Source organism: Panulirus ornatus, chromosome 1 (genome assembly GCF_036320965.1).
Source record: "Panulirus ornatus isolate Po-2019 chromosome 1, ASM3632096v1, whole genome shotgun sequence".
Lineage (NCBI taxonomy): Eukaryota > Metazoa > Arthropoda > Malacostraca > Decapoda > Palinuridae > Panulirus > Panulirus ornatus.
Genome location: NC_092224.1, coordinates 19,849,935 through 19,875,259, shown reverse-complemented (window position 1 = coordinate 19,875,259; position 25,325 = coordinate 19,849,935). Strand labels below are relative to the sequence as shown.

Sequence of the window (25,325 nt, the reverse complement as noted above, 5' to 3'; positions counted from 1 at the left end):
CTTAGAGGAAGAGGATATCTATCATTCTATCTATCTATCTATCTATCTATCTATCTATCTATATATATATATATATATATATATATATATATATATATATATATATATATATATATGTATATATATATATCGTAATGATAAGAAACTGCCCTCACAGATATAACACCAGTAGCAGAGTACACAGGGCTCGCCTCATCCCACTTAGAGAAAATGTAAAGCACATGAAGACCTCCTACATACGTCACTGAAACAACAAAAATGTATTTAATGAATTACAAAACAAATATTACAAGAATAATCTCTGCCAAATCGAAAACAATAAAAACACAGGTCATTTCCGTTCAAACCTAAATAAAACCTTATTCACAACATTAAATGAAAAATTTTCAAAATTTCACAAATTGTTCACATCCAAGGTGTTCACTGTTAGCACAATGCCTGATAACTTTCTTACTTCTGAATCACAACACAGGTCAATGTGGCCAAACCTTACCATGCCAATCAGTTCAACATTTCACGCACTTTTACCCTAATCGCCTCCGTCCGTAGACTTCTCTACACAGCAACCTTTAACACCACTACTACTTTGTCACACTCTTTTAGTACTGCTCCATATCTAACTCCACAACATGTCAATCTGCCTCACCACTCGAGTGTAATTCTTCTTTGGAACCCAACCTAAGTACTTATTCAAACCGATCCTTGGTCGTAACCGCTTGGTCCCCCACCTCAGCGCCCGTACAGACGCGGTCTTGCTACACCTTGTGAAATTCTATGCCACTCCACAGAACCAGGTAGATGTCACTTCGGACACATCCCCTCCCTAGGATATCCCCTCGCCTCAGTATGGCCAGTTCACCAATTCAGGGTGTTGTGCTACGTCCACTCACGGCCCAGCGTACCTCAGACGACACCTAGTCGCCAGCATTCTGATTTCTGCATAGATAACAGCAAAATTTCCACCACACGTAAGGGATGTTACAGTCGCCATGCGCATGCCCAAGGCCACCAACCCGCCAGACAAGCACCCCGTTAATCAAACGCATCAGGCCTGCCAACCTCAACCAGCTAACTTCATTCACTAAACACACGCATATACAATATATATATATAAATATATATATATATATATATATATATATATATATATATATATATATTTTTTTTTTTTTTTTTTTTTTTTTTTTTTTTTATACTTTGTCGCTGTCTCCCGCGTTTGCGAGGTAGCGCAAGGAAACAGACGAAAGAAATGGCCCAACCCCCCCCATACACATGTACATACACACGTCCACACACACAAATATACATACCTACACAGCTTTCCATGGTTTACCCCGGACGCTTCACATGCCTTGATTCAATCCACTGACAGCACGTCAACCCCTGTATACCACATCGCTCCAATTCACTCTATTCCTTGCCCTCCTTTCACCCTCCTGCATGTTCAGGCCCCGATCACACAAAATCTTTTTCACTCCATCTTTCCACCTCCAATTTGGTCTCCCTCTTCTCCTCGTTCCCTCCACCTCCGACACATATATCCTCTTGGTCAATCTTTCCTCACTCATTCTCTCCATGTGCCCAAACCATTTTAAAACACCCTCTTCTGCTCTCTCAACCACGCTCTTTTTATTTCCACACATCTCTCTTACCCTTACGTTACTTACTCGATCAAACCACCTCACACCACACATTGTCCTCAAACATCTCATTTCCAGCACATCCATCCTCCTGCGCACAACTCTATCCATAGCCCACGCCTCGCAACCATACAACATTGTTGGAACTACTATTCCTTCAAACATACCCATTTTTGCTTTCCGGGATAATGTTCTCGACTTCCACACATTTTTCAAGGCTCCCAAAATTTTCGCCCCCTCCCCCACCCTATGATCCACTTCCGCTTCCATGGTTCCATCCGCTGACAGATCCACTCCAAGATATCTAAAACACTTCACTTCCTCCAGTTTTTCACCATTCAAACTCACCTCCCAATTGACTTGACCCTCAACCCTACTGTACCTAATAACCTTGCTCTTATTCACATTTACTCTTAACTTTCTTCTTCCACACACTTTACCAAACTCCGTCACCAGCTTCTGCAGTTTCTCACATGAATCCGCCACCAGCGCTGTATCATCAGCGAACAACAACTGACTCACTTCCCAAGCTCTCTCATCCCCAACAGACTTCATACTTGCCCCTCTTTCCAAGACTCTTGCATTTACCTCCCTAACAACCCCATCCATAAACAAATTAAACAACCATGGAGACATCACACACCCCTGCCGCAAACCTACATTCACTGAGAACCAATCACTTTCCTCTCTTCCTACACGTACACATGCCTTACATCCTCGATAAAAACTTTTCACTGCTTCTAACAACTTGCCTCCCACACCATATATTCTTAATACCTTCCACAGAGCATCTCTATCAACTCTATCATATGCCTTCTCCAGATCCATAAATGCTACATACAAATCCATTTGCTTTTCTAAGTATTTCTCACATACATTCTTCAAAGCAAACACCTGATCCACACATCCTCTACCACTTCTGAAACCACACTGCTCTTCCCCAATCTGATGCTCTGTACATGCCTTCACCCTCTCAATCAATACCCTCCCATATAATTTACCAGGAATACTCAACAAACTTATACCTCTGTAATTTGAGCACTCACTCTTATCCCCTTTGCCTTTGTACAATGGCACTATGCACGCATTCCGCCAATCCTCAGGCACCTCACCATGAGTCATACATACATTAAATAACCTTACCAACCAGTCAACAATACAGTCACCCCCTTTTTTAATAAATTCCACAGCAATACCATCCAAACCTGCTGCCTTGCCGGCTTTCATCTTCCGCAAAGCTTTTACTACCTCTTCTCTGTTTACCAAATCATTTTCCCTAACCAATATATATATATATATATATATATATATATATATATATATATATATATATATATATATATATTTTTTTTTTAATTTTCCAAAAGAGGGAACAGAGAAGGGGGCCAGGTGAGGATATTCCCTCAAAGGTCCAGTCCTCTGTCCTCAACGCTACCTCGCTAATGCGAGAAATGGCGAATAGTATGAAAAGAAAAAAAAAAAAAAATATATATATATATATATATATATATATATATATATATATTATCCCTGGGGAAAGGGGAGAAAAAATATTAACACGCATTCCTCACGTGTCGTAGAAGACGACTAAAGGGGACGGAAGCGGAGGGCTAGAAACCCTTCCCTCCTTGTATTTTAACTTTCTAAAAGGGGAAACAGAAGGAGTCACGCGGGGAGTGCTCATCCTTCTCGTAGGCTCAGATTGGGGTGTCTAAGCGTGTGCGGATGTAACTAAGATGAGAAAAAAGGAGAGATAGGTAGCATGTTTGAGGAAAGGAACCTGGATGTTTTGGCTCTGAGTGAAACGAAGCTCAAGGGTAAAGGGGAAGAGTGGTTTGGGAATGTTTTGGGAGTAAAGTCAGGGGTTGGTGAGAGGACAAGAGCAAGGGAAGGAGTAGCACCACTCCTGAAACAGGAGTGGTGGGAGTATTTGATAGAGTATAAGAAAGTAAACTCTAGATTGATAAAGGTAAAACTGAAAGAGGATGGAGAGAGATGGGTGATTATTGGCGCTTACGCACCTGGGCATGAGAAGAAAGATCATGAGAGGCAAGTGTTTTGGGAGCAGCTGAGTGAGTGTGTTAGTAGTTTTGATGCACGAGACCAGGTTATAGTGATGGGTGATTTGAATGTAAAGGTGAGCAATGTGGCAGTTGAGGGAATAAGTGGTGTACATGGGGTGTTCAGTGTTGTAAATGGAAATGGAGAAGAGCTTGTAGATTTGTGTGCTGGAAAAGGACTGGTGATTGGGAATAACTGGTTTAAAAAGAGAGATACATAAGTATACGTATGTGAGACTTCTGGATGTTAAATTGCTGAGAGGCGCAACTGAAGGGATGTCTGATCATTATCTTGTGGAGGCGAAGGTGAAGATTTGTAGAGGTTTTCAGAAAAGAAGAGGGAATGCTGGGGCGAAGAGAGTGGTGAGAGTAAGTGAGCTTAGTAAGGAGACTTGTGTGAGGAAGTAACAGGAGAGACTGAGTACAAAAAGGAAAAAGGTGAGAGCAAAGGACGTAAGGGGAGTGGGGGAGGAATGGGATGCATTTAGGGAAGCAATGATGGCTTGCGCAAAAGATGCTTGTGGCATGAGAAGCGTGGGAGGTGGACAGATTAGAAAGAGTAGTGAGTGGTGGGATGAAGAAGTAAGATTATTAGTGAAAGAGAAGAGATGCATGTGGACGAGTTTTGCAGGGAAATAGTGCAAATGAGTGGGAGATGTATAAAAGAAAGAGGCAGGAGGTCAAGAGAAAGGTGCAAGAGGTGAAAAAGAGGGCAAATGAGAGTTGGGGTGAGAGAGTATCATTAGATTTTAGGGAGAATAAAAAGATGTTTTGAAAGGAGGTAAATGAAGTGCTTAAGACAAGAGAACAAATGGGAACATCTGTGAAGGTGGCTAATGGGGAGGTAATAACAAGTAGTGGTAATGTGAGAAGGAGATAGAGTGAGTATTTTGAAGGTTGACGAGTTTTGCAGGGAAATAGTGCAGATGACTGGGAGATGTATAAAAGAAAGAGGCAAGAGGTCAACAGAAAGGTGCAAGAGTTTGAGAAAAAGAGGTCAAATGGGAGTTGGGGTGAGAGAGTATCATTAAATTTTAGGGAGAATAAAAAGATGTTTTGGAAGGAGGTAAATAAAGTGCGTAAGACAAGAGAACAAATGGGAATATCGGTGAAGGGGGCTAATGGGGACGTATAACAAGTAGTAGTAATGTGAGAAGGAGATGGAATGAGTATTTTGAAGGTTTGTTAAATGTGCTAGATGATAGAGTGGCAGATAAAGGGTGTTTTGGTCGAGGTGGTGTGCGATGTGAGAGGGTTAGGGAGAATGATTTGGTAAACAGAGAAGAGGTAGTAAAAGCTTTGCGGAAGATGAAAGCCGGCAAGGCAGCGGGTTTAGATGGTATTGCAGTGGAATTTATTATAAAATAGGGTGACTGTGTTGTTGACTCATGGTGAGGTGCCTGAGGATTGGCGGAATGCATGCATAGTGCCATTGTGCAAAGGCAAAGGGGATAAAGGTGAGTGCTCAAATTACAGAGGTATAAGCTTGTTGAGTATTCCTGGGAAATTATATGGAATGGTATTGATTGAGAGCGTGAAATCATGTACAGAGTATCAGATTGGGGAAGAGCAGTGTGGTTTCAGAAGTGGTAGAGGATGTAGCATTTATGGATCTGGAGAAGGCATATGACAGAGCTAATAGAAATGCTCTGCGGAAGTTATTAAGAATATATGGTGTGGGAGTAAAGTTGGTAGAAGCAGTGAAAAGTTTTTATCGAGGATTTAAGGCATGTGTGCGAGCAGGAAGAGAGGAGAGTGATTGGCTCTCAGTGAATGTTGGTTTACGGCAGCTTTATGGAAGTTCTTTTTAGGGAGGTGAATGCAAGAGTTTTGGAGAGAGGGGCAAGTATGCAGTCTGTTGTGGATGAGAGGGCCTGGGAAGTGAGTCAGTTGTTGTTCGCTGATGACACAGCGCTGGTGGCTGATTCGGGTGAGAAACTGCAGAAGCTGGTGACCGAGTTTGGTAAACTGTGTGAAAGAAGAAATCTAAGAGTAAATGTGAATAAGAGCAAGGTGATTAGGTACAGTAGGGTTGAGGGACAAGTCAATTGGGAGGTAAGTTTGAATGAAGAAAAACTGGAGGAAGTGAAGTGTTTTATATATCTGGGAGTGGATTTGGAAGCGGAAGTGAGTCACAGGGTGGGGGAGGGCGCGAAAGTTCTGGGAGCGTTCAAAAATGTGTGGTAGGCGAGAACATTATCTCGGAGAGCAAAAATGGGTATGTTTAAAGGAATAGTGGTTCCAACAATGTTGTATGGTTGCGAGGCGTGGGCTATAGATAGAGTTATGCGGAGGAGGGTGGATGTGTTGGAAATGAGATGTTTGAGGACAATATGTGGTGTGAGGTGGTTTGATCGAGTAAGCAATGAAAGGGTAAGAGAGATGTGTAGTAATAAAAAGAGTGTGGTTGAGAGAGCAGAAGAGGGTGTTTAGAAATGATTTGGTCACATGGAGAGAATGAGTGAGGAAAGATTGACAAAGAGGATATATGTGTCAGAGGTGGAGGGAACGAGAAGTGGGAGACCAAATTGGAAGTGGAAAGATGGAGTGAAAAAGATTTTGAGCGATCGGGGCCTGAAAATGCAGGAGGGTGAAAGGCGTGCAAGGAACAGAGTGAATTGGAACGATGTGGTATACCGGGGTCGACGTTCTGTCAATGGATTGAACCAGGGCATGTGAAGCGTCTGGGGTAAACCATGGAAGGTTTTGTGGGGCCTGGATGTGGAAAGGGAGCTGTGGTTTCGGTGCATTATACATGACAGCTAACGACTGAGTGTGAACGAATGTGGCCTTTGTTGTCATTTTCCTAGCGCTACCTCGCGCGCGTGCGAGGGAGGGGGGGGGGTTGTTTCATATGTGGCGGGGTGGCGAAGGGAATTAATAAAGGCAGCAAGTATGAATCATGTACATGTGTATATATGTATAGGTATATGTATAGGTACGTGTGTGGACGTATATGTATATACATGAGTATGTGGGTGGGTTGGGCCATTCTTTCGTCTGTTTCCTTGCTCTACCTCGCTGACGCGGGAGACAGCGACAAAGTAAAAACATATACATAGATAGATAGATAAAGTCTCTTCCATATATTCTTTTGGAAATATCCTTGCATTCTACAACTATAAAGCGGAGCTGGGAAATCTTCAATTATAATTCAATAACGTTGGGCTATATTTGAGTAACAAGGTGAATGCCATTTTTTTTTTTTTTAATTCCTCCCTCCCTGAACACCGCATTCTTTCGAAAACTGCTTCGATCAATTCATCTTTCAAAGTCTTTGGTAGATCTAAAGTGCGATTAAAGTGTTTCAAAGGTATGATATATGAAAGGGTTGTATTCTTGCAGCTGAACCTGCTACCAGGAAATTGTTTACCACAAATAAAGTGCACTAAACGTCAACGCAGAATAGTATTGATTTAAAGACCACATATTCATTGTCCATGAAGAATTTCGCGGTAAATTGTAGCAGCAACAATATCAGTCAGCAATACAAGTGTCACAAGTCAAGACACATATACTAATACACAAAATTATCAACGGTGCTCATGGCGAAGTTGACATTCATTATATACTATTAATCAAGAAAGTATATAACAATTTAGAATGAATGTTAAGGTACACTCACCAATCTGGTGAATATCTGTGCAACAAAAGTATAACACAGTGGATACCAAACAAAGCAGGATATCTATAATATACAGATGTTTCTTGCACAAAGCAAAATGCAATGCACAGAACTAGTTTCTGTTTTGATGTGCTCAGCAAAGCAGCGTCACTGCAGTGGTCTTGTCTTGTATATTTTACTTTCTTCCTATCTGTAAGTGAATGAGCTCTTTTCCTATTAGATACACATAATCTTATTTTTAATGTGTATAATATTATGAATGAGTGGTTACATGACATGTGTAGAGAACTCGGGATTGTCATATAAAATGTGTCGACGTGAGTGCAGCATGACTGTGTATCTTTACTGTGTCTTGCTAGAAACAGTTTGCTACTGTTTTTCATGTAAATAATTTATCAAGTGGCTACGGATACTGACTGATTTTATACTGCATTATTATTGTAGGGTACATATGATACAGTAAAGAGTTGCGGAGCGTAATTTGAACAATTATACCTTGGCCTAAGATTTCCTAAAATCATTAAATTTTTTCGTGTTTTATGAACTTATACAGTATCATTAGATTTTCCCTAAAACACATAAACCTCTAAACTATCTTATTTGGTACTGCTGAAAAAGACTCCAAATTAAGCTGCGCAACTGTTTTTTAGGTAAAGATGCAGTTTATGGACACCACAGAAAAGACATGAATTTTAGACCTGCAAGACAGTGAACATATATTTAATAGACGTTAGGAGTGATTTAGAATGGGTGAACGTGATATGGGGTATGTCATTTTATGCTATGATAATAATGATAGTGGGGTAAGTGGTGCTATGATGATCTTGGAAAATCTGGAGTAAAAGTAAGAGGAACAATTCCGAGAAAAACATTTGCAGACCCTTGGAATAAATACGTTGCTTTACTTCCCCAAGCAGCCTAAATGTACGATATTTTTTATATTAAATGTGAATGTTATGATGTTACTTGCATTGATGGGTTGGGTATATATTTAGGCTTCGTTGTGCGCGATTATTTCCTATATTCGTATACAATTAGCATGACTGAAGTCAGTTGATGATAAAGCATTTGGTGTATAATCAAGTATGAAACCATATAATATAGGCTAGTATCGGCTATTAGGAAAGGTTCCCCTAAGTTCTATTGATTTATACCAGTCTCATGTATAACACTTACAGCATTTTTTTTTCAAGGGGAAATGAATAAAAAAAATTATGCTTCACTGGTCTAAATTACATTTACGACCTATAACGAGCTTAATATGCTTTTTCCTCAAATCCTTGCCTTATTTTGGTGGTGCCCTTAAACTTCAACTTTACCTGTTGTATTCTCGAAACACTGCAATGCAGAATGAAATCATGTTTAATATATGAAGCTAGTTTCTCTCTGAGAATAACCAGATCAATTTCAGAAGATAACTATTGCGATGATATATACTTGCTTATCATTTTAAAGAATTTTAAGGAAAGGCGATTGGGGTATCGAACCACTTTTGAACTTCCCGTAGCTTATTTAGTGTCTCGAACTGGTATAAAATAGGTCTCTGCAAAGCCTATTAAACCAAGCAGAATATCCATAAAGGAGGATCCATCTGCTGGCTCCACCAAATACTTAATTTCTCATGTGTTAACAACTGAGCACATTTACATGTGTAGAGTCCTCTTGGGGAAGGCAAGTGGTTATTTCTGCGGTATGAGAAAACGTTGGATAATGGAATATAGCGGAACAACAGTGCTTGTCATCGAGATGCTTACGTGTTCACATGAGCTAGAAGAACAATATACACAAAAGAAGAGACTTGCTGTCCCTGCAAAATTTATTTTTTACGCCACATCAGGTCGGTTTTCCAAACATACCGAAATTGCAGAAAAAGAAAAAAAATGAAATAACATTTAAAAATGATAAGCAATATAAGAAACAAGTGAAATCGGCCCTCATATATTCAACAAAGACTACAGATAGTCTTTGTATATTCAGGGAGACACTAAAAAGAATAGGAGAGTGTGTATTAAAAAGATAGCGGTAAGCGCTAAACTTAACAGCTTGGTGATTACAGTCATACAATGGCTGTAGCTTCCTATGTTGAGAGATGTCCTTACTAAACCTCCAAGCTTGACAGTTGAATGTGGGCGAACGTGCAACTGTCGATGAGATGTTAATAAATTCTTTCTCTATACCGTCGGTAAAGATTATCATAAATTCTACTATATATATTGTCGGTAAAGATTATCGCAAATTCTTACTCTTATAGACGCTGGTGCACCAACCTTAGCGATCGCCCACAGTGGCGTCATCCATGCGCGAGTACAAACAGGTAGGTCCAGAATCACTAGATTAAGTGAATTCGCGATTACATTGATGCGAAAGTTTGACATTTCTTGAATTTATCTTGGAAGTGTCAGCCTTGTCGATGCGGTCACCAGTCGGGGAGTCTGAAAGAGAAAATTTGTTTGATTTAATTAAGAATTCATGAATGTAGTGAATGACAGGACAACGGGATTGGACAAAATTCGAAGGTAACCGCAGTGATGGCAGGAGATAGCCAAGGTAACCACAGTAATGGCAGGAGATAGCCAAGAAATTTAATGCCAAAACAGGATGTGAAAAAATACTACAGTAAATCTAATGTCATCCGAAATGCTTAGGGGAATCAGCCGTTTCGGATAAAAATCTGTTATTCGATTTTTTAAAATATTAAATAATTCAGACATTGCCCATTCATCGATTTATGCGGGAGTTGTATTATGAAAACCTGGCACGTGGAAAGCTAGGATATAGCGAACCATTAGAGATATACACAGACAAATGTGATGTGTGCAGCAAGCTCTGTGGTCAGCACTGACATTCTTCGCATTATATAGCTTCGGATATCGCAAAAATGATCTATCCATCCTTGGAGGCAGTGGAGTACGAGGGACTATACTTAAATTTCCTCTGCATTTTTTTTTTTTTTGTTGCAGATTATAGATTCTTCCACGACGTAAGATGCCCAAGCTCTAACGTTCCCTCAACAGCATCAACGCGTTGCGAGATTTCAGAAACAAACGCAAACACGGCAGGCTGCAGGAAAATCACATTAGTAGTTATACCCAAATCGCACAGATGTACACTCAGAGGTGGGAGCTACTAAACTAACCCGCTGGCGGGAACATGGCATGCACCACCCACACACAATCTGTGCTTATTACCCCCTCACTGAAGCTCTCTCTCTACCGCGGTAACGCTTCCACCAGCATCAGCATGCAAGAATTCTAGCTTCTTTTCTAAGGTCATAGAGGTTTTCCTGTATCTAATTGTTCTTTCTCGGGTAGCCATATTATCAAACACAGTGGGTTGTTTGACAATGACATTAGCAGGGATACCCAGATCGCAAAAGTAGCACAGATCAGCACTTACAACTGCGAGACAAATGTTCGCTTCACCCACCAACCTTCACAGACGTTTTGGCGCACTTTCTACCAAACACAATTTGAACTGTTTTGCCTGTTTATAAATACTTTATATACAGGATATACAAATGTATATGTAAGTAGATGATCAATACTAAATGCCCCGGTCTTCTGCTGCTCAGTTATGTAGTTGTCATTTCGACAGTGAAGTACTTCATAAGTGCTGCCTTGGACTCGTCCCTTGTCAGCCTCTTGTACACTCCATTTTTTTTTTTTTTTCATTTTTTAGGCTTAAGACGATCCCCTTGCGCTTCGTATGTGACGGTACACGGCTTCAAGGAGCTGCTAAGCAATTGGCGACAGTGCTTCAAAGGAGCCATTGCCCACAATGTTAGTCATGGTGCTCAAAACACAATTATGCGAGACCGGCACACCACCAGAAAGCACATGGGAAATGATACAAAAATCACCAGTGCCACAAAACACCTATGCTGAGTACACTAATCGCTGTGTACGCGAACGATTTGAAATGGTTTTTAAATTTTAAAAATGTTTCGGATATTGGAAAGTTTCCTACCGAAACGAAATAACATTCGTCGGTTTGAACATTTCTTTGTCTCGACTTACGGATAATGGAGATACATGCAAGTACATGAGCTTCGGGAAAATCGTAATTGTAAGTATCCCATAATATTTACTGTTTTGAATATAGAAAAGAATTGAATATTAGGGTAAATGCCTTTCTGAAATGATATAGTTGAATTATGTGACTAATTCTGTGATGTACCTTTGGGAAGCAAATATTATGTGAACAAATAAAGTGATCTTTAATGGTAAAATGTGCATCTTTGTATACAACCACAGTGTAGAGAACAGTTACCCCTGCTTATAAACTTCAGAAGAAAATGGAGCATAGGCCCCTACTAGAACCAGTGGATTAAATTAAGCAAGTAATCCCAATGCCTGAAAGAGAATTAGAGCCATTAGACAATCCCTGGGACTGTGATGCTGGACTCCTAACTGGTAATGTTATCACCGAGAATGGTGAGCCTGCAATTCATTGATAAGAAAATTTTTTAATTCTGTAACTTCTTTGTAATTCAGATACTACTATGTAAGTCAGATACTAGACAATCTTGTTCAACTTTAGTTGAAGTTCCGTGTTTGGGAAAAAATTGTAGTATCTGTATATATCTTTAGAGGTATCTGTCTATCTGTTCATTTCTGCATCTATATATTTATTTATCACTATGTCTACCTGTTTACCAGTCTATCTTTCAGTCAGTTTTATTTGATAATTGATATTTTGTGAGATTTATTTTGGTATGATTTTAAAAAATATTTCTTTACAGGTTCAGACTGGCACAGTCACTAAGAGCATCTCTAACCTCGCAACACTTCCCATAGTTGGTCCATCATCACAACTAGAAGCTGGCCCATCATTCCAAATGGAAGGTTTGCCAGAATTATTGTCAAACCGAGTATCCTAAAGAAGCACATCCTGGGGTTGGAGTTACAAATCATATGGATGCAGCCTTTGAACCATCAGTTAGGACACCAAAATAAAAATATTACAAAAAAAGGAAAATGATTCCTTTGCTCCTGCTCTCCTTTAGACTGCTGCTTATAGCAAGGGAAAAATGGTGTTGAATCAGATTCAATATAAAATACAAGTGTCCTACTTAAAGGATACCATCAACACCAAATGGCAATCTTTGATCTATGGTTGCATTGCTGGGAGAAGCAATTTCAAGAGGAATATTGTTTTTATATAAATTGATATTGACTTGCAATGTGGCTTCATTTTAACAAGTAAAAGCTTGCTAAGGTATGACCCTTTACTATGCTCCAAAGATATTTGTAGAATTACCTGATCATAATTGGTAAAAAAAAATGCAAAATACATAACTTCACAGCAAAATTCTTTGTAGAAAATACTTGCAAATTTCCTGGAAAAGGAATGATGACAAAGATATTAATAATAAAGCATAAATTACTAGCATGGTATTACATTATATCACAGAATCAGGGCTGGACCTTCCTTTATGCTCAGAGATTAGGGCCCTGACTACTAAGGGCATTCTTTTTTTATTTGTGTTTTCCAACTGGAAACATGACATACATTACCATTACCTTTTTGTGGATTTCATGTCCTACCCCCAAAGCATCCTCTGTCAGCAAAACACTTGCACCCTTATCTAACATCTCAATCTGAAGTTTTAGTCTTTCCCAAACACCCATACTCCGTAATCTGGGAAGTGGCTTCCTCTTTAGCCTATCTGAGGAAACTTTTGCTGGATGACATCGGTTAAAGAGGGCTCTGGAACTTTACCAGCAACCTTTTTTCACCACTACCCTGAGTCTTGATCTGCTGCTTTACTATTTGTGTGTCATGGGGAGAGAGTTTGATGCTTGTGATGCTTTGTCTCTTTACCTTGTATATATGTAACTTGTCTTTTCTCCTATGTATGCACACACACACACACACACACACACCAAGGCTAAGCCAGGTCTCCTGGTCGTTTCTCCCGAAGCCCCTGTTCACCACTTAGCTTCACTGGAAAGTTTGTTTCTCACAACCCAGCTTTGGTTATGTGTTTATTTCCTCTGCCCACTGGCTGACTCCAGTTAAAAAGAATATGAGCTTTGTGCTTATGGAAAGCTATTCCATCCTCAAGAGGAAGCTAGTGAGATAGCTTTCATTTACTTCTCAACCCACCTTATCTTCTACTGTGTATTCATGTACCTTGTAATGTAGTTTAAAATTTTGGGGGATTGAATTAGGTATGTTCTTGTACATCCAGGTTTGAGACTGCAACTTCTGTTTCCTCTTTATAGAGGGAATAGCATTGAGCAGTGGTTGTGTAAAGAGGTCCTTTCCTTATGGGTAGATTATGGTTTTAGCCTACAGCTTGTAATAAAAATTTTACCACATTACATTATCCTTCTTCTTAGAAAGAAATAGCCTCTCAGATATTCAGAACTCATCTTTAGTGCCTCATTCTATATTTTGAAATTTTTTGGAAAAAATATTGAAGAATTTTGGATCGACTGTGTGATATATTCTCTTCCTTTAAAGGTTGGCATTCAACGATGTATTCTGCAATTAAAGAGGCTCTTGGCACTTCCCGCCTTGAAAGCACAGGTCAGGGAGGTGGTGGTTGCATCAGTGAAGGTGAAATATACAAGACTGATACGGGGAAAGTCTTCATAAAGAGAAACTCAAAAAACAAGGTCAGGATATAAAACATGAGTTCGTGTACAGGGAATTTTAAAGATTAGGGTTAACAATCTTAATTTCAAGGTTACATAGGCAATGAATTGGATGTATTGATTAGATTATGACATCATTTTTAAATACAGTGAATACTGTTGCTGCAACTGTTTAAATGTTACCATTTAGTCATACTTATATACAAGAAAAGAAATATCCATAACTTACCTATAGCACATTTTTAAAGTTATTTTAAGCAATTCATTGTAAGTGTGCATTGTTCATATCCTTATATCACTGTCATCCAGTTAATACTTTAGGTTTTTTTATGTTTCATTATTATACTTTATCCCAGTAGACAGTGGAAGAAGCCCATAAGGTTTCTTTTGTAATGCTGAAGTTTCAATAGGAGGGTCTCCATTTGGTAAAAAATTTCCTTTTAACTTGTTGGTGAGATAATTGTATCTCATTATTATCTAAAAATTATTGCTTCAGTATGGATATATGATAGGAATTTCATTATGGAAGGTGCTAGACAGGAAGAAATTCCATTGTTAAAGTGTGACTAAGTGTGCAGTACATAGAAATCTTTGGAGTTTATCTTGGTTATGTTTTCAGGAGTATCAAGCAAAATCACATATCTTGGTTTTGCTTCCAGGCCCGAGAGATGTTTGAAGGAGAATATGAGAGCCTGAAAGCAATATTAGCTACAGGAGTAATTAAAGTCCCCAAGCCTTATGTGGTAGTAGATAATCCAGCTGGTGGTGCTGTACTTGTTATGGAATGCTTGGAAATGCACGGATTGAATCGCCATGCAGGGACTCTTGGAAAGCAGTTAGCAAAGTAAGGTTATCATACCCACATTTCAGTGATCTTACAGTCCTAGAGGTAAAAAATAATTTCTTCTTACTTGAATACTAGATAAGTAATTTTTTCAAAATCAAGCTTTTTTTTTTTCCTAATATAATTTACAGTCTTACCATAAGTAACATTCACCCTAAACATGATGAGATATCCCCCGCCCCCCTCTCTCTCTCTCTCTCGCTCTCTCTCCCTTAGGACTGATAATATGTAATGCACATAGCAGTTGAGAGAAACAATGTGTGCTATGTGGTAGTGCTGTCTGTTGGCAAGATGTTGTAGGTACTCATAGGTAGGTAGGGACTCTCTCTTGACATCACGATGGAAATAAGCAAGAAATTTTTGAAGAAAATGCACAGGAAATAAGTGAAGAGCAAACAAGAATAACAAATAAAAAAAGATGGATACACGAGTTTACTGTACATTATTACATGCAAATGTCAAAGACCACAATGCAGATACTTTCATGAATGTAAGAAAAAAATAATCTCAAAATGTTTTTGTTGTCACATTTAATTCAACGCGGGAGACAGCGACAAAGCAAAATGAATAAAAATAAATAATTTAATTCAACACTGGATCACAGTGAAGCAATGGAAAAGAATTTAAGTATGCTCATTCCAAAATTTGCTACAACTATGATATATAACTCACCATAACTGATGATGGAGAGACAAAATAGATACTTGAACTGGAAAATTGTATTTCTGCATGATCTTAACATGCATGCCAAGTGCTTATCTAACCCTTGTACAATATACTTGGTCTGGAGAGTCCATCAGGATTTGTAAAAAAAAGAAATCTTCCTTGAAACTATAGAATAACATTCAGTAGTTCAGTAGCAACATAAAGTACACAAAAAGTCAAATTTTTTTCTTTTTGTTGGGATAGTTTGCTGCTGCTCTAAAAAATGTGGATAATGTGGCTGACAGCTGCTAATAAGAAATGTGAAGATGGTGTTTTTATTTATTTATGTTTTGCTACTTTTCAGACTATACTCTTATAAACAGGCCCAACATTGTTGGTAAACAACACTCTTCATGCTGAAAATCAGTAACAGGGATATTGGGTGGAAAGTATATTGAAAGATATGTTTCTATCATTATTTTGAAGTTTCATATTTTACCTTCATTTCACGCTCAGAAGTTATCTTTACATATACATGTATTCTGCTACTAGTCCTCCATCCTTCACAGATTACATAAAGGGAAGATTTAGGAAGTGAAGTTTATTAGGTATCTGGTAGTGGACTTAGCAGTGGATGGAACCATGGAAGTGGAAGTGAGTCACAGGGTGGGGGAGGGGGCGAAGGTTCTGGGAGCGTTGAAGAATGTGCGGAAAGCAAGAACGTTATCTTGTAGAGCAAAAATGGGTATGTTTGAAGGAATAGTGGTTCCAAGAATGTTATATGGTTGCAAGGCATGGGCTATAGATAGGGTTGTGCAGAGGAGGGTGGATGTGTTGGAAATGAAATGTTTGAGGACAATATGTGGTGTGAGGTGGTTTGATCGAGTAAGTAATGAAAGGGTAAGAGAGATGTGTGCTAAGAAAAAGAGTGTGGTTGAGAGAGCAGAAAAGGGTGTGTTGAAATGGTTTGGACACTGAGAGAATGAGTGAGGAAAGATTGACAAAGAGGATATATGTGTCAGAGGTGGAGGGAAGAAGGAGAAGGGGGAGTCCAAATTGGAGGTGGAAGGATGGAGTGAAAAAGATTTGAGCAACTGGGGCCTGAACATACAGAAGGAAGAAAGGCATGCAAGGAATAGAGTGAATTGGAACAATGTGGTATACCAGGGTGGATTTGCTGTCAATGGATTGAACCAGGGCATGTGAAGTGTCTGGGGTAAACCATTGAAAGTTTTGTGTGGCCTGGATGTGGAAAGGGAGCTGTGGTTTGGATGCATTACACATGACAGCTAGAGACCAAGCATGAACAAATGTGGCCTTTTTTGTCTTTTCCTAGCGTTACCTCATGCAGGGTTTGTGTGTGTGTGTGTGCTATTTCATGTGTGGCATGGTGGCAATGGGAATAGATGAAGGTAGCAAGTATGAATATGTACATGTGTACATATTTATATATCTGCATATGCATATGTAAGTATACGCTGAAATGTATAGATATGAATATGTGCGTGTGTAGGCATTTATGTATGTACATGTGTATGTGGGTGGGTTGGGCCATTCTTTTGTCTGTTTCCTTGCGCTACCTCGCTAACGCGGAAGATGGCGATTAAGTATAATAATAAAATGATATTCATCTATATATTATTCATTTTATTATACTTTGTCACTGTCTCCCGCATTAGCGAGGTAGGGCAAGGAAACAGACGAAATATATTTATATATTCATTATTCATTATACATAATCACTGTTTCCCGCGTCAGCAAGGTAGTGCCAGGAAACAGACGAAGTATAGCCCCTCCGCTCATGTACAGTATATTCATAAATGCCCATACACGCACATATACATTTCAACATATACATACTCATACACAGACATATACATATATACACACGTACATATACTTGCTTGCCTTCATCCATTTCTGTTGCTACCCTGCCCACAGGATATAGCATTGCTACCCCCACTTCAGTGAGGTAGTGCCAAGAAAACAGACAAAAAGACGACATTCATTCACACTCAGTCTATAGCTGTCATGTATAATGCACTGAAACCACAGCTCCCTAACCACATCCATGCCCCATATGCTTCACATGCCCTGGTTCAATCCATTGACAGAACATCGACTGTGGTATACCACATTGTTCTATTTCACTCTATTCCTTGCATGCCTCTCACCCTCCTGTATGTTTAGGCCCTGATTGCTCAAAATCTTTATCACTCCATCCTTCCACTTAGGTCTCTGCAGTTTCTCACTTGAATCAGCCACTGGTGCTGTATCATCAGTGAACAACAACTGAGTCACTTCATAGGCCCTCTCATCCCCAACAGACTGCATACTCACCCCTCTCTCCAAAACTCTTGCATTTACCTCCCTAACCATACAATCCATAAACAAATTTAACAACCATGGGGACATCATGCACCCCTGCCCAGACCAACCTTCACTGAAGAAAGGTGAGAGTATTTGTGAATAGGAGCAAGGTTATTAGGCTCAGCAGGGTTGAGGGATAAGTTGATTGGGATGTAGATTTGAATGGAAAAAGGTTGGAGGAAGTGAAGTGTTTTAGATATCTGGGAGTGGATTCGGCAGTAAATGAAACCATGGAAGCGAAAGTGAGTCGCTGGGTAGGGTAGGGGTAAAGGTTCTGGGAGCAATGAAGAATGTGTGGAAGAAGAGAACCTTATCTCAGAGAGCAAAAATGGGTATGTTTGAAGGAATAGTAGTTCCAACAATATTATATGGTTGTGAGGCACCACTTATTGTCCTCATACATTTCATTTCCAACACATCCACTCTTCTCTGCACAACCCTACCTATAGTCTATGCCTCACACCCATTTTTTTCATTTTGAGAAAAAAATTGAATATTGAAATTAACAGGACTGTTAATTAGCTCAGCTGCAGTGTAAACAGATTTTGGCTCCTTAGCAGTGCTAACCGTGGCCCTGGTGGCAGATTCGCACACTGATGGTAGCAGAATCAAAACGTGCCGGACCATGGGATTTCACAGACCACAGAGTACTGGATTTGAGAGGTACAACCTATAATTTGCGTAATGAGGACAAAATACACATGCTGTTGTAAATGACGGATATACTTTTGGACAAAGGCATGTTCTTTGTTAACAAACTGTTTCAGATCCCTGATTGTGTATGTACAATACCCATTGTGTTCCAGAGTTTTTATATGATTTATTAAAGGAATCATTGACATATGATTCAAGAGTTAATTACATTATTCTGCATTGTAAGAACTGAATAAAAATAAAAGGACATTTGTTAACCCTTTAACCGCACGATAGTTTTGTCTATTCCTTTATGACTTTTTCCCAGATTGTATTGAAAGTAAATCTGCCTTGTAAAGTTCACAATAAGTTGCATTGCCATGAATGTAATAGATAACAAATGACAGTGTTGCCAATGCAAACAAAAGGATTTTAGGATTACTTTTACTATCTTATATATCGATGGAATGATTATCATTTTTCTTTTATTCTGTCACTGTTACCATGATGCAAACATATCATTATGAGTAATATTTGTAAAGATATCATATTTACGTATATGCAGGAGTAGGGGAATTCTGGATATGGCTTTAAACATTTTTACAAATTCTGTAACACTTTCCTCACTCGTGTGGAGGGCAACTGAACATGATATGTCCTGTGAAGGATTTCAGTACCCTCATGTCTAGTTGTCCACATTCCTATCCAGAATATTGTCTTCAGGTAATCTCAGTTCATATGATGGGTGGAGGGTTACTGAGGCAGTGTGATATTTACTCAACAACAGAATGAATTCTTTAAGTATTATTTTTCAGTCATTCTCATCTAAGCCATCTTTTTATAACAGCTAATATCATTTCTTTTTAGACTGCACCTACACAACATTGAAGCAGAGAAGTTCCAAAGTGATGAGAGTCGAGTGGGTCAACAAGGAGGGGACAGCCCAGTATATGTGTCCCAGTTTGGTTTCCCTGTTGCTACTTGCTGTGGCTTCATACCTCAAGACAACACCTGGTGTGATGACTGGCTGGTTAGATATAATGTATTTGTGAAAAAGATTGGCCTGATACATTTAGGCAATGCAGTTGTTTTTAATCTGAATTTTTGGCATCAGAAAAAAATGGATGTTGATATTCAAATATGTGGTAAAATGTCGTAAAGGGTATATTAATTGAATAGAGTTGATGTTCATTACTATATTTATAAGTACTGATAGAGTAAACATGGCAGAGTATCCATCCTGCTAAAGTCACCCAGCCAATAGTTTATATCTACAAAGTTAACCTTTCCCTACTTAGCATCAGGTATTTCGGACAAGAGATTTCCCAAGTGCTTTGCTCAGTATATCTCTGCTCCTTGTAGTGCTTACCAAGGGTATCTAATGTTTGACTAACATAAGTAATGGCTTTTGGCATGCCAGATAAGAAGTGAAATTACCGATATATGAAATGACTTAGTTTGCTGTATGCTCATAATGTAATTAAAAGGGAAGAGGAAAAGTTAGTAGGGATGTGTCATATATGGTATAGGATGCCTCTGGTATTTGACTGCAAGTGTGCTGTATACAGAGTGTGTCATTTAAAAATTCTTGGTGCATCAAATGGCAGAGTAGTGAATGAAGAAAAATTTTACAGGCTACTCAGTGTATTCACATCCTTTGTTCATATTTTTTAAACTTACTAGGTTAGTAATCAACAAAATAAGTGAATGCCCTTTTACCAGCTCATGTCTCTTAAATGATTGACAAGGGACAATGGGTGCCCTGATTGCATTATGGAACTGTTGGAACCAGATGTACTGCACCTCTCCACTAAAGTTGTTGAATAATTGGCTTTTTTTTCAGGGTTTTGCAACTGGTAGCCTCAAATGGGAAAGACATTATTGGTGTTAGTACTTTTTCAGTTGTGCAGTTCCCCTTGGCTAATTCTGCAAGTATTCCTAGACTGCTTCAATCTGGCTGGGGTCAGGAGCGCAGCATCAAAACAATGGGTTTTGGAACTTACATGCATGTATTTTCTCAAACCCTTTTGCAGCCTAAAATTTGGGGATGTGTGACACCAACTTGCTTCTTATTATTCGTGTATACCTCTGGCAGTAACAGTCAGTTGTGGAACCTTTTGAATTGCCCTTTAAGTTTCAGATTCCTGTAAGATCCCTGGATCTCATTAGAATTTTACCCCTAAAAAACAGCTTTTTCAGGTAATACTGATAACTCTTGCAACAGCACTTTTGGGTCCCACTGTCAGTAGCTTTGGGATTAATCTGGTTTAGATCTACGTGGGATAGCTTCTCAGGTTGCTTTTCTTGAAGAGACGTATAGTCTCACCAACATGCAACCTAAGTTGGGGTTGGCAAAGGTCTTGGTGTTGTTACAATCAAGGTTTTTTTTGAATATCTAGTTGTAAGAATCTCCTGTAATTTTGATGACAGTGTCTTAGGTTAAGAATTTTCCCACTGGGGTTAAGGCTTAGGTTAACATAGTAAGCTTCAGATGTTTGGTACTCAGAAGACTACTTTTGAAGAACTTCTTATGTCTAGCGAATATCCCAGAGAATACCATGAGATTATCAGAGTTGAGCATGTGAAACCTTTTTGTTGGTTCGGTTCCCTCACGTAATTTTGTCTGGACTAAAGGAGGTACTGATCCATCACTTGCTGGAAATTTAATGGTGTACCTGTATCAGTGATTATGGATTTGTTGCACTGTTTAATGTCTTTTTTACATGCAATTGTATGGTAATATGATAGTCACCAAATAGTATACCAATGTCACCATAATGAAACTGGTTTGTCAGTCACTGGTATAGATTTAAACATTTTTATATTCACTTTCTGGTAATATAGAATATTTGTTTTTGAATGATATAGTCAGATGATTTTTAGGAAAGTTCAAAGTGCATTTCAGACCATAAAACCTACTCATAATCCCAAAATTGTATTTTTGATGATTTTTAAACTTTTTAGTGGATATTATCACTTAGATGCCAGCATATGTTTTTAGGACAAGTATTTGAGGCATCCACCTGCAAGAGTGTTTTACATTGATAACACTTTTCCACATTTATTGTAAACCACTTATTCAAACCACAATTTACCCGAAGACAAGTATAACATCTGTACTTATCTTCTTTTTCAGGTATTATACACAAGAAAACTACAGCAACAGTTGACATTAATTGAGAAAGAGGTACGTAACATAAATTGATACTATGAACAAAGAGAAGGAGTGGTAGAAGCAGGCCCTCAGTAAATTCCTCTTAATTGTATTTTATTATTTTTTGCTCAGTATTTGAAATATCAAATAGTGCTGTATCTGATCCTTTGAGGACAAGATGTGGTGTGAGGTGGTTTGATTTATGTGATGAAAGGGTAAGAGAGATGTGTGGTAATAAAAAGGGTGTGGTTGAGAGCAGAAGAGGGTGTGTTGAAATGGTTTGGACACATGGAGAGAATGAGTGAGGAAAGATTGACATAGAGGATATATGTCAGATATGGAGGAAAGAAGGAGAAGCAGGAGACCAAATTGGAGGTGGAAGGATGGAGTGAAAAAGATTTTGAGCAAATGAGGCCTGAACATACAGGAGGGTGAGAGGTGTACAAGGAATAGAGTGAATTGGAATACTGGGGTCAACGTACTGTCAGTGGACTGAACCATGGCATGTGAAATGTCCAGGGTAAACATGAAAAGGTCTGTGGGGCCTGGATGTGGATAGGATGCTTGGTTTCAGTGCATTACACATGACAGCTAGAGACTGAGGGTGAATGAATGTGGACTTTTTTGTCTGTTTTCCTGGTGCTACCTTGCTGAAACAGGGGGTAGTGATACTATTTCTTGTGTTGGGCTGGGAAGCACCAGGAATGGATGAAGGCAAGCAAGTATGAATATGTACTTGTGTATATATGGATATGTTTGTGTACATGTATGTATATGTGTATATGTTGATATGTATATATATGTATATGTGCTTGTATGGGCATTTAAGTATATATATATGTGTATATGAGTGGATGGGCCATCCTTCATTTGTTTCCTGGCACTACCTTGCTGGCATGGGAAACAGTGATCAAGTATAATTAAATATAATATATTGGGAGGTAAGTTTGAATGGAGAAAAACTGGAGGAAGTGAAGTGTTTTAGATATCTGGGAGTGGATTTGGCAGCGGATGGAACCATGGAAGCGGAAGTGAATCATAGGGTGGGGGAGGGGGCGAAAATTCTGGGAGCCTTGAAGAATGTGTGGAAGTCGAGAGCATTATCTCTGAAAGCGAAAATGGGTATGTTTGAAGGAATAGTGGTTCCAACAATGTTGTATGGTTGCGAGGCGTGGGCTATGGATAGAGTTGTGCGGAGGAGGGTGGATGTGCTGGAAATGAGATGTTTGAGGACAATATGTGGTGTGAGGTGGTTTGATCGAGTAAGTAATAATACAGTAAGAGAGATGTTTGGTAATAAAAAGAGTGTGGTTGAGAGAGCAGAAGAGGGTGTTTTGAAATGGTTTGGTCACATGGAGAGAATGAGTGAGGAAAGATTGACCAAGAGGATATATGTGTCGGAGGTGGAGGGAACGAGGAGAAGTGGGAGACCAAATTGGAGGTGGAAAGATGGAGTGAAAAAGATTTTGAGTGATCAGGGCCTGAACATGCAGGAGGGTGAAAGGCGTGTAAGGAATAGAGTGAATTGGAACGATGTGGGATACCGGGGTCAATGTGCTGTCAATGGATTGAACCAGGGCATGTGAAGCGTCTGGGGTAAACCATGGAAAGTTGTGCGGGGCCTGGATGTAGAAAGGGAGCTGTGGTTTCGGTGCATTATTACATGACAGCTAGAGACTGAGTGTGAACGAATGGGGCCTTTGTTGTCTTTTCCTAGCGCTACCTCGCACACGTGAGGGGGAAGGGGGTTGTTATTCCATGTGTGGCGAGGTGGCGATGGGAATGAATAAAGGGAGACAGTATGAATTATGTACATGTGTATATATGTATATGTCTGGGTGTGTATATATATGTATACATTGAGATGTATAGGTATGTATATATGCATGTGTGGACGTGTATGTATATACATGTGTATGTGGGTGGGTTGGGCCATTCTTTCGTCTGTTTCGTTTTGCGCTACCTCGCTAACGTGGGAGACAGCGACAAAGCAAAATGATAACTATAATGATAATAATAATAATAACATTCTTGTTTCTTCATATGTATTGCAGTATGGAGATCGTGAAGCTCGAGAACTGTGGTCTCATCTGCAGTTGAAGATTCCTCAGTATTTTAAAGATATAGAAGTTAAGCCATCTCTTCTCCATGGTGATCTGTGGAGTGGTAATGTTGCAGAAACAACAGACTGCCCTGGTATGTATAAGAATATTTTTTATTTTATTTGCTCCATGGTTGCATTGTCTTGGAAGCTTTGAGATAATCTTTTGGCTCCTCAGAATTTAGAAACCTCTAAACTCCTGTCTTCTAATGAGGTAAATGCTTCTCACCCCTTACTGATCACAGGCTGCTTGGAACTTTCTGGCTCAGCCCAGATCTGCCCATTGATCAGTCAGCAACTTCCAATTGTCAGTGACGTCATTGTTCTGCATATGTCATGTTAGTACCAACCTTCTGCACATTTTTCAGGATCCTGGATGTGTATAGACATTGTTCTTTAGCTTTCATTTTTCTTCTGGCTTCTTCTGCCCTACCATGGACAAGTATCTTTTTCTAATTGAGAGTGTGGTTATTTATGAAGTTGAATTATTATATATATGTATTGATCTTATTACATATAAATCCTTAAATGTTAAGAGTCTTCATATGAAGACTTCTTATGCAACACCAATAGTCTCCACATTAAGCACTATGTTTTGCAGTTTTGTTTAATATCCTTGCCAATATTCTGACATTTGAGAGAATATCAGTCTCTGGAAAAAAATTTTTCCTATATAAGTAAATGTAAATACGTATGAATATATGCACAAGTGTGAACATATTTGTTTAAAATCACTAGTATTGGCATTGCTGGTTTCTGCCTGCAAGAGGTTACATCATGAATGAAACGTTATCATTAGGAAGGCTTTATCACTGGCAGTACAGTTTGGTCAAAGAACTTCTCATTTCAAGGAAGTCTACATTTCGCTTCCACTGGAAGTTGCACAGCCTTGGACCTGGGATACACAAGGACTTTTACATAGAAGTTGTTCTTGAGTAATTATAAATAGATAAAAGAAAAATTAAGTAGATAACATTAAACAGTAACCATAGATAGTAATATATCGTTTAGTGAATTCGCATTATAAGGCTTATCCTCTATCATACCTCCCCTCGTTTTCTCCATTTCCATCTCACTGCTCTTACATGCATTGTACTCATTTTATAAAGGAAAACAAAAAAATGCAGACACTATTTTTTTCCCATTTCAAGATGGAAACAGAGGATGTTACCCAAAGCTTAAGAGTTATGTTTTTAACTGTTTCTGAGTGGCTGATGTCTCTTTCATACATTCCCCCATTTACTTCTCACTTGGATGAGGGATGTTTTCTTCTTATTTGGAAGCTTTCAGTGTATGAGTTCTATATAGAGGACTAGAGAGGTATTATTCTAGTGTGACAGAACTGGTTCAAACCTCTGCTCTGGATTGTGCTGACCAGGGTCAGACATCAGTCATTCAAGCTTTTCTTTTACATGTTTTGGCCTGTTGACCTTGAATGATGTTTCAGTACACAAGGGGCACTCATGTCTCAATTCTGGAGGCAAGGGAAAGTTCTTTTTGGTAGAAACGATTTTTCACAGGGTTAGGAGCATTGGAAGCAACTTTTCGATAATGATCACCCCTTGTTACCTTGGGTAATTTGGAATAATTTGACTTGTAGTCTAGCAGACCCACACCATTGCTGTACTGTAATGGGAGATAAGGGCCACCC

At 39.1% G+C, this 25,325-nt stretch overlaps 1 protein-coding gene across 5 annotated transcripts in view; it reads left to right on the top strand.

Annotated features, from left to right (window-relative positions):
• Positions 1–7,390: 7,390 nt before the first annotated feature.
• LOC139762085 (ketosamine-3-kinase-like) overlaps positions 7,391–25,325 on the top strand; it is a 31,395-nt gene continuing 13,460 nt past the window's right edge. Inside the window, exons 1-8 of one of the 5 annotated variants that reach the window (XM_071686828.1) lie at positions 11,036–11,390; positions 11,579–11,737; positions 12,067–12,169; positions 13,794–13,948; positions 14,587–14,771; positions 19,287–19,449; positions 21,556–21,606; positions 23,628–23,769. In XM_071686828.1, the coding sequence (XP_071542929.1) occupies positions 12,163–12,169; positions 13,794–13,948; positions 14,587–14,771; positions 19,287–19,449; positions 21,556–21,606; positions 23,628–23,769 (703 nt within the window). In that variant the 5' untranslated portion in view covers positions 11,036–11,390; positions 11,579–11,737; positions 12,067–12,162. Of the gene's footprint in view, positions 7,518–11,035; positions 11,391–11,578; positions 11,738–12,066; positions 12,543–13,793; positions 13,949–14,586; positions 14,772–19,286; positions 19,450–21,555; positions 21,607–23,627; positions 23,770–25,325 lie in introns of those variants that run through there. The other 4 variants (XM_071686897.1, XM_071687088.1, XM_071686837.1 and 1 more) reach the window with 4 other exon arrangements.